General features: G+C 36.7%; 1 protein-coding gene across 1 annotated transcript in view; it reads left to right on the top strand.

The window, feature by feature from the left end:
- The window catches only part of ITPR2 (inositol 1,4,5-trisphosphate receptor type 2), a 525,336-nt gene that overhangs the window by 243,510 nt on the left and 267,211 nt on the right, over window positions 1-14,615 (top strand). The window contains exons 27-31 of the mRNA XM_029205992.1: window positions 4,006-4,095; window positions 4,192-4,317; window positions 9,161-9,283; window positions 9,926-10,126; window positions 12,440-12,691. Of these exons, the coding sequence (XP_029061825.1) occupies window positions 4,006-4,095; window positions 4,192-4,317; window positions 9,161-9,283; window positions 9,926-10,126; window positions 12,440-12,691 (792 nt within the window). The remainder of the gene's footprint in view (window positions 1-4,005; window positions 4,096-4,191; window positions 4,318-9,160; window positions 9,284-9,925; window positions 10,127-12,439; window positions 12,692-14,615) is intronic.

Below are 14,615 nucleotides of genomic sequence, written 5' to 3'. Positions count from 1 at the left end.
AAATATGCACTGAGCTATTTTAATCACAGCTGTAGTAGATGCAGGAAGTTCTACATTGTAGGATTTGGAAAGTTCTTTTTTTAAATAAAATGATTGCCCTTGTTTAAGTTAAGGAGCCAGATCCTCATTAATTTGTGCCCATGTTTAGTTCACCATATGGTTCATACAATATTATTTTCTTATATCATTTTTGCTGTTGATCTAAAAGGCGTTTCCATGCCTGATGCCAAATAAATTTGAGAGCAACGCTGTGTTCAGAACCACTATTTGTTTAGGTATTCACTCTGAGTCTGTCTAGATCCATGCAACCATCTAATTTCTAGACTCTTCCCTAAATTTCTAGACCCTTCTAGACTCTCCTTGCTATGTTGTTTCTGAATGTATTGCTTTATGTTACAGTATATACTGTGCAATTAAAAATCTAGCCACCTCAATAAAATCACTTAACTAAGTGGTTCCCATATTCCACTAGAGGAAATAAATTCAAGTTCTTCCAGATGATTGGAAACAATTACAATAAAGTGCAAGTATTTTTGGAGTTCCATATTTATTCTTCATCACTGCTGTCAAAAGGCTAATATGGATATTTACTATAAGCATGGCATTGTTCTCAGTGTTACACATTTCTTTTTTTCCTGCGTCTGCTCAGCTCTGGGACTCTGAATAAATTATAATTCTACATTTTACACATAACTAATATTTTGTCATTAGGATAAAGCCACGGCTTTGTAGATTTGGGCACTGATGTAGGGCCAAATTTGCATAGGATATAAAAAATATAATTAATTTCTTCCCTTTCTGGAGGAGAACTCTCAGAACATCTTTACTTAGAGAATTTTGGCATCAACATAAGAAAACAAAACCTCACTGTAGTTATATAGTTTACATATTTCTTAAATTCCCCCAATCTCTGTTTTGGGATCTTCCAGATGTTCTGTGGGTTAATATTTTTGTTCAGTTTAATTACATTGAATTATTTTCTGAAACTAAAGGGGGCCGTTTGTTGAATTCTCCAGCATTGCCTCCTTTTGTTGACTGCTGGCAATTTTAAATTAAAATAAGTTTTCTTCATCATTCCCATACTTAGAAAGTTTAGCATTGTCTATATCCTCCCTTGGGCAGAACTAGAGAACATAACTTTTTGTAATGTAGTACATCTTCCCTGAGATTACTTTTCTTAAAACAAGACAGTTGCTTTTTTTGCAGGCCATTGTTTGAAAAATAGACTTACATATATCTGCCAAAACTTTGCCTGTATTTCTGACTGATTTTTTTTAAGTTGACATATGTCAGAAAGATCTCCTTTCCACCTTAGGAGCTTTGTCAGTCTTTAGACTTGGTAGCATCTTAACCCTGGCTTGGAATACAAGGGTGGTTTTCTTTAATATTTCTTCTCTTCCAGAAAAAAAATGAATATGGCCTTTTAAAATTCAGCCTTCACCTTTGTGATCAGAAAAAGGAAATTTAATTATATTTCTAGCTTTGCAGTTTCTATTTCTCATCAATAAATTATTTTTGGTATCAAATAGAAACGCTGTTTGTCTCATGCTCTGACCTCCAGCCTCTTCCATCTAAACAGTTTATATTTACGTGAGCCACTTGGGCCCCTTCCCTCTTCTACACTGACTTCACTTACATATATAGTTTTACATTTTCTTCTACAACTTTTTCAGATTCACTTAGTGTTTATTGTCTTGTAGACAATATCTCCCATTCTTTTTTCTCTTTTATTTACCTGGGGTGGAGGTTGGATTGCTTTCATTTCTTTCCTAGGATTTATTAGCATAGGTGACACAACCCTGGAAGGAAACAGTAACAGTTTGAATACTTGCAGTGTTTTTATTCTTTACTTTTTGCAGTTCCCGTTCCATTGAGTGAAAGAGATAAGGTGGTCAGAAAATTTTGGAGAGTATCCTGTCATAGTAAAACAAAGTGAGATTTAAAGGAAGTGGTAGTGAGCCATAGAATCAGATGCCAAAGACAGTTTTAGTAATTGAGTCATTGACACATAAAAGAATTTTAATACAGTAGATTATTCTTTTGAGGAATTTAGTGGGGGTAGTAATCTGAGATGCAAGACTACTTCCCAGAATGGGCGATATCACAGAAAGTGCTTGGTTGGCCTCAACTTGGCCATATTTTCAGAGAGTTAAGAAAGAATCAGTAGAGGGTAGAAACTGTTCGTGCACAAGAAACAGAGATGAAGCAGAGAGAAGAGGCAGGGGGAGATGGAATTTAAAAATCCGTGCTTCAAAAATTCTTTTTCTCTGACACATAGCAGGGAAGGTAGACGGTTTTGTAGATGATACTGGACATTTTCAGATGGAGAAGAAGCAATGTCATGTAGGGGAATTTCCTTATGCTCAGTAAAATGGGAGAAGAGTTACTTGCTAAATGGAGTTCAGATTGGGAGCCTCCGTCTTGGACAATATTTGCCTGGAGAGAAGTCAAAGAGGAACACGGAGCTTACTGAGCAGTGGTGATGGCACCGCATGGGCCAAGTCACTCGCCTGCTTGAAGCCTTCCATCAGAATTCTTTGACTAGCAAGGAAAATGTATATATTTTTCTTTCTTGGTTTGCATTAATTTTGTGATTTTTCATGGAACACAGTAGGAAAAACAGGGACAAATAAAATTTATCAATTGGCTTCATATAGTTTTTACTTTTTCCTGAGCTTAGATTGGAGTCCCCTTTAACTGTGAGTCCAACACCTTCAATGTAGTCAGGACTTTAGGGTGTTTTTTAACCCACGTTGAACTTGACATTCATCCCAAGTGCAATTTTGTACCTGTTGTAAATCAGGGAGGTGGTCAGGCCCCACTCCATCTAATGGTCCACTTTTGTAACATGCTTTCTCAGTTCTTGTCATTTTCTACACACTTGTGCTTTTCTTTCTACAGTGCCTTTGGCTAAGGTGACTTCTTCGCCTAACAGGTGTACCCCTGCCCTTCCACACCCCCTCATACTTAACTAAGTAGTTTTCATCTTTCAAGACCTTAGCTTAAATTTCCCCTCCTTCATAAAGCTGTCTAAAGCTATAACTAGCCTCTGTCTCTCTCTTTGAATAGTGAATTCTGCTCAGTTCAAATCTTTATTTTCATATTTCTCCCTGTTTCCTTAGGTAAACTGTAATTTTCTTGTAGGAAGGACCATATCTTCTATTTCTTTTATATCTATTCACCATTGCCTAGTACCAGAAATGTATTAAGTCTTAATAAATGTTCAGGTATTAAATTGTTTGTAAGTGATGTTTTATTTTCATATGGTGACTCCAATAGTTGATATTTAAAATATGTATCTCCCTGTATTTGTTTTTATTGTACTGCTACAGATAATGGTTGTTATAATGAAATGCTTTTGGTGTTTCAAGTCCTCTTAATAAGCTTTATTAATTTAGTAATTTAAAATATTATTTTTAAATAAAGAAAAATTTTTTTTCATTTTCATGATTCTGTACATGGTTGGTTGGCCCCCAGTCATGACTCTTAAGGATGTCATGGTAACCTGTCAGAGAATTCTTGGGTTAAGGTGCTTTTTCCTCCCATCCCTGAAGTGTTTTAACATGTCATGTTATGATATGCTCCTTCAGTCTTTTTTTTTTTTCCCTGAAGTTCATCCCTAATAATAAAATTATGCCTCCTATGCCCTGGATTTTTACAATTCCTTTTCCTATAGGCAATATAAAGTCATGATATGTCTGATACATTTAGCATAAGGAAATAGACTGATAATGTTACTTGTAATACCCTTTCCTTTTAAACTTAATTCATTAATTATTAGTAATGCCATAGATCTTGTAATTGGTTGTTGTTGGGAAGTGGTCATTTTCATGACTCATTTAAGCCAAGGAGCTTTTTATGGGATAAAAAATACCAAGGAAACATAAGTTGAATAATTAATTCATCACAAAATAATTACAAGAAGTATTTCTTATTTATTACAAAATAAATAAATTTATTACAAAGATATATAGGGCATAACATACATCTTTGTGTTTATTTTAGGACTCAAACATTTTAAGTCCAGTGCAAGATGGAACAAAGAAACCTCAGATTGACAGCAATAAGAGCAACAACTACCGGATTGTAAAGGAGGTCAGATGTGAAATATTTCTATGTGAGTTTATACTGGCATGGCAAAGAAGTTTTGTTCATTTATTATATTTAATGCTTTTCTTCTTCTTTGGAAAGATTTTGATTAGGCTAAGTAAACTCTGTATACAGAATAAAAAGTGTCGGAATCAACATCAACGATTACTGAAAAATATGGGAGCCCATTCAGTGGTGTTAGACCTGCTGCAGATACCCTATGAAAAGGTAAGTTCTTAGGTACTGTTTTCCTTTTTAAATTTTGATACAATTTCAATATAGCAAGGTTACAAAGAATCTTTTTCCTTGAACTATTTGCAGGTAAGTTGCCAACCTGATGCCCTACCACCCCTGAGCCCTTTAGTGTATATTCCCTACAAGTATAACCAAGTAACAACCTTCCAGATCGGGAAAGAGCATCCCACTCTACTGCTACCTAATCCTCACATGCCATTCACATTTCTCCCATCATCTCAATCATGTCCTGTTTGACAAAAAGATCCACTTCAGAAACAGGAGCTGTTTGGTGTTATGTGCATTTTAATCTCCTCATGCTGGAACTCTTTGATGTTGACACTTTTGGAGACAGACCAGCTATTTTGAAGACTGTCCCTTAACTTGGGTCATTTGATGTTTCCTCGTGATTCGATTCAGTTATGCATCTTTGGCAGGAACGTAACAGAAGTAACACTTAAGTTTTTCCCACCACTTCCTATCAGGCAGCATGCGATTTTGATTTGCCCCATGACCGGTGATGTTTACTTGGGTCAATTGATTAAGGTGGTGTCTGCCAGGATTATCACTGTGAAGTACTCAGTTTCCCTTTGTAACAAATATTTTGTGGCGTGGTTCTTTGAAACTAAGTAAACATTCCATTTTTTTATCAAACTTTCAATTTATTCATTTATTTATTTTTATCAGTATGGACTTACAGATGCTCATCTTATTCAATAGGTTATATTTGGTTTCTAGCACTGTTTATTTTGATTGTCCCAGATTTGGCCAATGGAGCCCTTTCAGGCCAGCTGACCTGTCCTCTAACATGGTCCCATCATTCTTCGAGTAGTTCCTTGCTTTGTTGCACATTAAAATATTCCAGGCTCCCTTGCATTTTTCTTGTTCCACCTCTGGAATTAGCCATTTATTCAGGAAGCCCCAGTTCCATTTGGGGGAGAATGGTATTTGGGAGAAAAATCCTGAGAACTAAATGTACTTATTGCTGTGGAGGTTTGCCCCTCCAGGCCCTTTAAGTAGACAAATCTAGAGAATATATGTGTCTGTGAATGTAGTTATTCTCTTACTCCATCTCATCTTTCATCACCACTGCTGCCCATTCCTCCTTATGAATGCCCTCTGCACCTCACTCAGGCTCTGACCCCTCCACAAGGGTGGATGCCCTTTTCATCTCTCTTGGGCACCAATGTGCCATGCCAGGCCCCTCTCTGTGGATATCCTCCCCACTTGGACTTTTCACTTCTCATACTGGATTGCCCCCTGTCTGACTTAGTTACGTTTTAATATGTAAATTTATAAGGTGGTATAATTCAAACTAGGTTAGATAATGCAATGAAAGAATTACTGAAAAGCAGGAAAAGGTATTAAACCTTAAAAAAGGTATTTTCCAAATTATTATATCTTTGATATTGTAACATGGGCATTGGACATGTGATCAAGTCCCTTTTTCTACTATTTAGTATAACTGTAGTGTTGAATATTTTACTACTACTTTGTGTTTTGGGTTTGCTGTTTTATTATTAATCATATTTTTATTGAAGTATAATTCACTTACAATATTATATTAGTTTCTGGTGTACAACAGAGTGATTTGATACGTCTATACATCACAAAATGATGTGACCATACAAAGTTATTACAATATTATTGACTATATTCCCTATGCTGTATATTACATCCCTGTGACTTGTTTATTTTATAACTGAAAGTTTGTACCTCTCAATCTCCCCCACCTACTTCACTCATTCCCCCTGATGCCGGCAACCACTAGTTTGTTCTCTGTATCTATGAGTCTGTTTCTGTTTTGTTATGTTTGTTCATTTGTTTTCTCTTTTAGATTCCACATATAAGTGAAATCATACAGTATCTGTCTCTGTATGATTTATTTCACTTAGCATAATACCCTCTAGGTCCATCCATGTTGTCACAAATGGCAAGATTCCATTCCCTTATGGCTGAGTATTATTCCATTGTATATGTATATCACTTCTTCTTATTCCATTCCTCTGTCAGTGGACACTTAGTTTGCTTTTGTATCTTGACTATTGTAAATAATGCTGTAGTGAACATATGGGTGCACATATCTTTTTGAATTAGTGTTTTTGTTTTCTTCAGAAAAGCACTAGAAGTGGAATTGCTGGATCATATGATAGTTCTATTTTTAATTTTTGATGAAATGTTATATACTGTCTTCTGTAGTGGCTACACCAATTTACATTTCCGCTAAGAGTGCATACAGGTTCCCTTTTCTCCACATTCTCACCAACACTCATTATTTGTTTTTGATAATAGCCTTTCTGACAGGTGTGAGGTGATATCTCATTGTGGTTTTGATTTGCACTTCCTTGATGATTATTGATGTTGAGCATCTTTTCATGTGTCTGTTGGCCATCTGTATGTCTTCTTTGAAAAAATGTCTCTTCAGTTCCTATGCCCATTTTTTAAATCAGGTTGTTTGTTTTTTTGATGTTCAGTCATATGAGTTTTTTGGTATATTTTGTATATTAATCCCTTATTGGATATGTCATTTGCAAATGTCTTCTCCCATTCAGTAGGTTGCCTTTTCGTTTTGTTGATGGTTTCCTTTGCTGTGCAAGAATTTTTTAGTTTGATTAGGTCCCATTTGTTTATTTTTGCTTTTGTTTCCCTTGCCTGAGGAGACATATCCAAAAAGTATTGCTGAGACTGATGTCAAAAAGTGTACTTCTCATATTTTCTTCTAGGAGTTTTATGGTTTCAGGTCTTAGATCTAAGTCCTTAATCCACTTTAAGTCTACTTTTGTATATGGTATGAGAAAGTAGTCCAGTTTGATTCTTTTGCATGGAGCTGTCCAGTTTTCCCAACACTGTTTATTGAAGAAGCTGCCTTTTCCCCATTGTGTATTTTTGCCTCCTTTGTCATTCCTTCCTGATGCATTTCTACCACTCTTCACCAGCCCAGAATGTCTAAGTCAAGTGATTTTTACTTGCATCACCTAAAGCTTAAATAAAAGGTTGAAGAATTTTTCTACATATCACTGAAAATCACATACAATGTGGCATCCTCTCTCTCAGAGCTCATTCCTTGGTTAATTGACCGTAGTTCTTGGGTTTATCTCTGGGCTCTCTGTTCTGTTCTGTTGATATATGTGTCTGTTTTTGTGCCAGTATCATACTATTTTGATCACTGTAGCTTTGTAATATGGTTTGATATCAGGGAGCATGATATCTCCAGCTTTGTTCTTCTTTCTCAAGATTGTTTTGACTATTCAGGGTCTTTTGTGGTTCCATATAAATGTTAGAATTATTTCTGGGAAAATGCCATTGGGGTTTGCTCAGTTTTGATACCTAGGTTGTTCAGGAACAAACAAAAAAAAGCATAAGACGACAGTTTCAAAGAAACACCAATTCCAGTAGAACTGGCCCTGATGTCCTTCTGTGTGGCTGGCTTTTCTGTGGGAATTGGGTGTTCCTGTGGCTAAAGTTCCTTTGATGTCTTTTCACTATCCCTGGATTACACACATAAAGGAAAATGTTAGTAGATTTTGAAATAAAAACTTCCTATTTTCAAGATAGGAATGGAGTTTTCTGGACATATTTATTAGTCTGGTTAGTTCATCCCTACTTTCAATGTGAGGAAGTGAGTCTATTAATGATCCGAGGCAGTTTATTTAGTTATAGATAGCATAAAATATAGACTCTCAGGTTAGGAAAAAAGAAAACATTAAATTCATTGAATATAAACTATTACTCAAAACATGAGTCCATTTTGTGTATCTGACACTGACCACATGACCTACCCAGAAAAATTTTAGGTTGTTTCAGTGATATTGTTAAAAGACCACTTTTAAAAAGAGAACTTCGCATTCTTTGTGAGTTTTGAGACTTAAGTTTCTTATTGAGATTCTTAATAGCAGTGAAGTACCTTATTGTAGGACTTTGGAAAACGACAGTGAATAAGGAAACAACTTAAGAGTGTGTGTGTTAAGAAAGAGGGGGACAAAGAGAGAGGGGAAAAGAGGAGGTCAGAAAGCGAAGAGAAAAAGGAAAAGAATGAGATGGAAAAAATAGACAAAGTAAGTCGCAAAAGGAGGGTGCACAGAGAGGTGAGAGGAGAGACTAGAGGTAAGGTCAGAACTATATATACAGAGAGAAATTTACAGAGTGGAGAAAAGAGGGCAAGTGAGTGGAGAGAAGAAAGAGTGGGGGCAAAGCAGGAGGACAAGGGAGTGAGAGCAGGAGAGAAGGACCAGAAGGGGCCAGAGGAGGAGGGATAGATGCCTCCTGGAAAAGTAGAAAGGGAGGAGTTGGAGAAAGAGGGGGATAGAGATGGTGGGGAAGGAGGAGAAACAGAAAACAAAAGGAACAGGAAGATCCACGTACATGGAAACACTGGGAAAGATGGGAAATCCAAGAGAGCGGAGGAAAGAGAGGGATTGGAGGGTGCAGGACAGAAGGGAGCAGAACCCAGGAGAATGAGGGGGCCAGAGAGAGAGGAAGGGGGGACAACGGGGGTGTGGGGACAGAGGCAGGGGAGAAGAGACAGCTTTGTACGGAGATGGGAAATTGTAGTGGACAAGCAGGAAAGTTGGGGAGAATGAGAGATGGACCGTGAAACAAAAAGCGGGAGGAAAGAGTGGAGCAGAACAGATAGGAGGAGAATTAAGAGAAGGGGAGAGACATCTACAAAATGGGGAGGGTGGATGGGACGGGGTTACCGGGAGAGGTGTAGACACAGAAAGGGGAGCATAAAATAGTGGCATGGAGGAAAAAATGCATGTGCGAAAAAATATATTCTTTGATAATATTTTTACTCCTGTGTGTTTCTCTGTATCACGCGCTACTCTTTAACTTCTAGAATGATGAAAAGATGAATGAAGTAATGAATCTGGCCCATACATTCCTGCAGAATTTCTGTCGGGGAAATCCACAGAATCAAGTTCTCCTCCATAAACATCTGAATTTGTTCTTAACCCCTGGTGTAAGTATTTGAGTGACTTCTAATATTTATAGTAAAGTGTCCATCTCATTCGTTTTAGCAACATTGATGGATAGAATTTTATTCATCTTCATCACCACATTTTTTAACTTGTAGGGGGTTCTCCTCCTAAAAGTGAATATCTTTTATTTCCATTAAGGGAACATTTAAAGAAATGTGAAAAATTACACAGATCTTACCTGCAGATGACAACTTCATTTATATGTACATAGTTTAATGTTAGGAAAAAGATGTGGTAGGACAAAGACTAACTCTTTGATGCCATGAGTAAGTTAAATCTGGAAAACTCAAAGGTGGAGTTAAATCTGCTTTGTAAAACATGTGTCAGCGAATACTAAGGAACAGCTACTTTTGAATAATACATAAATTAATCTCAAGAATACTGTTGCCAACTTGTTGACCTTTATAATAAGCTCCGTTTTCCAACTAAATTCCTTTGTGAGCTCAGTTTTTTTTTTAAGTGCTGAATAATCTCAATGCACTTTGTAGAAGACTTGCACAGAAAACTCACTACAGTTTTGCATAAAATAGGAAACTGATCACAAGCTGTGCAATTGGTCTAAGTACTGTAGAATAGAAAATTGATCTTGTCAGAGTTACAAGGGCACATTCCTCTGTGTGTAGCTCCTTGAAGCAGAAACCATGCGGCACATCTTCATGAACAATTATCATCTGTGCAATGAAATTAGCGAGAGGGTTATCCAGCACTTCGTGCACTGCATTGAGACACACGGCCGCCACGTGGAGTACCTGAGGTTTCTGCAGACGATTGTCAAAGCAGATGGTAAATATGTGAAGAAATGCCAGGATATGGTGATGACCGAGGTATGTTCTCAGTTTGTATTTTATCAGCTTCACATAAACAATATGCTCAAATATGGGTTTTCTGTTAATTTAGAGTGACAAACAATCCCCCAGCAACATAGGTTTGGAAAATAAATTAAGTACGACTAAAGCACAAATGCATTTTGCTTAGACCTAGGGAAGTAACGTGTCATAAGTTGATGTTATAATTTTCTAGGAGTTTATTTTTTTTTTTGATTCTTAATGAATTTGTGTATTTTAAATAATGGGTAAAATCCTATGAAAAGTTATAGATTATTTAGAATGAAAGTGATTAAATTTTATATTCTTAAGTTTCAGTATGTAACAAAAATGGATTAAACTCTGCTTTTCAAGTGCCCTTATTACTCGGTTCCTGAAACATAGAATGGGTGTTCTTTGTTACTATTTACAGGGGGCTTTGAAGGGAATGAAACTAATGAATAGAAATTATCCATCAGTGATTCATTATATATGGAAACTTAACTATTTAGAGTAAGTTAAAAATTTGAGAAAAGCAAATGGATGAAGTACTTCATTTATTTTGCCCTTTTCATTATGTTGTTTGTCATTGAGCAAGATTTATACAATGAATGAGTTACTCACTGGGAACCAAGTGATACTTTGGAGAATACTTTGAGCCTGTTTGGGTAAATCATTGCTCTGTGACCTAATGGTTCTCTAAAGGCCTGTATGGATTAGGCAGCTTTCAAACATGGCTATAAACAAGTTATATAGTAGATTATATTGATTTGGGGGGATTTTCATAATGATGTACCTTAAATTTGAGAGTGGGAGTAGTTTCTGTATTGGTACAATGTGAGTCCCTCTTGCTCCATAGAAATGTTAAAGTTAATTCAGCTGGAAGCCTTGAATTTTAAATGTAAATTATTGTTATTAACATTTAAGGAGCATTTTAAACTTGTAAAATTTACCTCTTATCTGTATTTACATTAACATTAGCCCTTCATTGCCTAGAAATGTGAGAATTAATTTGATTTTGGAAAATCATGGAAAGACTTAAAATGGGAAAGCAGCGCATAGTTAAGCCATCCTATGGCATTTATTAGGTGAAGCATTTCTGTGTGTAAAGAAGTATTTATAATATTATGTTAATATATAAATTTTTGACCCATATACATTCACTTTCAACAAAACTTTCAGTGTAAGCCAATTAATTGTCTTATCAATTCAAATAAAATAGAGAGAAAAATTACATAATCTGTGTTCTCCACCAAAATATTTCACATTGGCTTCAGAAAATTGGTACTGTAATAGACAACAAGGATTGAGGCCTGCGCAGCTCCTGACCTGTCTGTGGTTTGGGGTTGCTATCTGCCTCATAAAGCAAAGTAGAGGGTTTGTCTTCTGGGAAGACAAAAGTCTTCTCTGCCAAAACCTCTTACATAGTTGGCCTTGGCATCTTCCAGAAATTGGAGGGCAGGGATTGAGACCTCTTGAGTCTGGGTTTTCAGTTGAGGTAGAGAGAGAAGACAGTGGTTATGAAGTCTGGAATGGGGTGTAGTTACCTCCAGAACTCATCACTGTTAACTCAGCCTGAGCTTCACGACAGTCAAAGTGGATTCCTCAATAAAATAATAATACAGTTTCCCCCCAAAATAGACAAGGCATTACGGTGATTGAGCAATAAAATTACCACCTGCTGGAATTCTCCACTGAAGTTATATAAACAAAACAGGGAGGAAAATTTATGTCCTAAAAGCCCCTACATATTCATTCTTTGTCTCTCTCTCTCTTTTTTAAAAGTTGTCTTTTTCTCTTCATTTCTCCCATCTCTGCTTTTACCTCCATCCTCTACCGACATCCATGACACGTGGAATCTCCAAATTCTCGTAGAGTTGCATTTGGTTCAGTGTACTTGCTTACTTATTCTGTCACTATTGAAGGAGATGGGGGTATTTTATTCTATAGTAAAATTAGACTTACGAGATTTCTCATGCTTGGCAATGGAGTCTGCCATTTGAAGTAGAAGGAAGTAACTTCATTGGAATATTTTGCAGGTTTAATTTCAGTGGGTGACTCACTGAACAGTTTACTGTCATCTGTGTCCTTAATTCTTGCCCCTCTCCACCTCTTCCATGTCTCTCCGACTGGTTTTGATAACATTCATAATTAATCACTTGACACATGCCTAGAATCTTTTTTACCATCCTGCCTTGGTGTAGTTCTGCATTTGCAGTGTTATCTATGTTTTTACAAAGAGATGCACGTATTTCCAGATAGACCAAGCCTTTGGAAATAACTGCAAGGATGAACATTTGGACTGCTATGTCGACTCTCTTGTTATCATTTCAGTTGATAAATGGGGGTGAAGATGTGCTGGTATTTTACAATGATAGAGCATCATTTCCCATCCTTCTCCATATGATGTGTTCAGAGAGGGACCGAGGGGACGAGAGTGGCCCCTTAGCCTACCACATCACCCTTGTGGAGTTGCTGGCAGCATGCACAGAGGGGAAAAATGTCTACACTGAAATCAAGTGCAATTCCCTTCTGCCCCTGGACGACATAGTGAGGGTGGTGACCCATGACGACTGCATCCCTGAGGTAAGCCTGGCAAAAGCTTAGTGGTTATAGAATTATTAGTAATTTTTAATAAGTGCCGGAAGTCCTCCTACTATTATTTATAATGAGATAATGTATTTAGTGAAGGAATTGTACTTAGCTATACAATTAGGAACATTTAAAAGAGCATAAAGAGTTTACTCTTTTGTTCTACAAGGAACTATGAAAAAGGATAAACCTTTTTAAAGTATAGCCGCTATTAGTTTACTAGAAGCTACTATAGGAATTTCTAGGTATGGCATTGTGATCAAACTGAAAAATTGACTTGTAACCTCTAGTATGTTCCTGAGCATAAAACAGGTGCTTCATAAATAATTCACAGTCATCTATAGGAGAGGCTAGGACGGCACTGCAGGATCACTATCAGATTCTCTAGGTTTACCTTTGCTTTATGGAGTAGATGCATTCTTGGAAATATGGACACATTTTGCTTTATTCACACATCATCTTTTACCCTCCGTTCTTGTCTGGCGTGACGGCAGGGAAGAAACTCATTAGAAGCTGGTTGTCTGCCAACAAGATTAACGAGGCTTCCAGGAACGTGCATTGCAATAATGTTTTTCTTTTCTACCATTGTGGTGTATTGTTGCAAAGTTTATAAACATGTGATGCACTAAATCCAAACATTATAAATCACGGTAGCTTAAAAAGGCATCCGGTTAGGTTAACTTCTCTACTTCCAAATAGTCCTACACAGTGATGGACTTGAAAGTATATTTTTATGAAATTTTGTGGAATTGTTGATACCTCAAACCAAGGGTACTTCATGACTTGATTGGTTTGAAATAAGATGACAAAGAAAGGAAGCATAGTGTAGCGATTAAATCCGTGGGTTCTGTCTTTATTTGAGGTCCTGATTCTGGCCATGCAGTTCTCTCAGACATAGCACTCTAACCTCTTATATTCACCTACTTCACCCCTCTTCATCCTTCAGATCTTGATTCAAGCATTACTTCTTTAAGGAAGACCCTCCTGGCTTCCCATAGTAGAGTCTATAAGAGCCTATAATTTGAAATTTGATATTTGAATTTTATTAGTTAAAAATACCTGTAGCCTTCACATTCTTTACCAAGATTATAAGCTAAATGAGAGTAACACCTGGGTCTGTTTGTAGTCACCATTATATTGTCTGAACCTGAACCTACATTTAATAAGTATGTTTTGAATGAATGAATGAATGGTTTAAAGAATGAGTCAGAATCTTGGATCCATTACTTTCTAGCTGTGTGACTGATTCCAACAGGGTACTTAACCTTCTAATCTTCAATTTACACAATTTTGAAGCGAAATAATTATAGTATGTACCTGATGGGATTGGTGGAGGATTAAATTAAGATATTACATACAGACTGCTGAAGGCGCTTGGCATGTAGCAAGCACTGAATGCATATTAACTTCTGTCAAGGTGATTATGATAATGCACCAAATGGCTCTGATGTCTCCGTGACACAGGCACCCTGCCATTGAAGATTTGCTTCAGACCTCAGTCAGGTAGAGATAAGTACTAAGGGCATGAAAGCTGGCCCTGTATTCCTTATGGTTCTAACTCGGATTCTGTGAACCCTTTGAAATTGTTTACATGATTTTTTTATGTGTGTGCATTTTTCTGGGGAAATTTATAGCATTCATCACATTCTTATACAGAGAGAGAGAGAGGAAAGAAAAGAAGAGATGAGAAAAGAGAAGAAGGGGAAAGAAAAGGAAAAACAAAAACTATTGCCCTGTGCACTTTAGAAATGGTATATGTTGGTGAGACTCATGCCAGTCTTTTATGAGGAACTTTGCTAAATCTGGAAAGGAACTTTACTACATCTTAAAATAATTCAATTTTTTTTTTTTTTTTGGGAAACTGTGAGCCTGCTTCTTCTCAGAAATAGTAATTTAAATGCTTTTGAACGGCAACAAA

The sequence above is a fragment of the Monodon monoceros genome, unplaced genomic scaffold, assembly GCF_005190385.1.
Source record: "Monodon monoceros isolate NGI ecotype Baffin Bay Population unplaced genomic scaffold, NGI_Narwhal_1 Super_Scaffold_6, whole genome shotgun sequence".
Taxonomy (NCBI): domain Eukaryota; kingdom Metazoa; phylum Chordata; class Mammalia; order Artiodactyla; family Monodontidae; genus Monodon; species Monodon monoceros.
The sequence above is the reverse complement of the archived record's forward strand: the minus strand, read 5'-3'. Positions and strand labels throughout refer to the sequence as shown.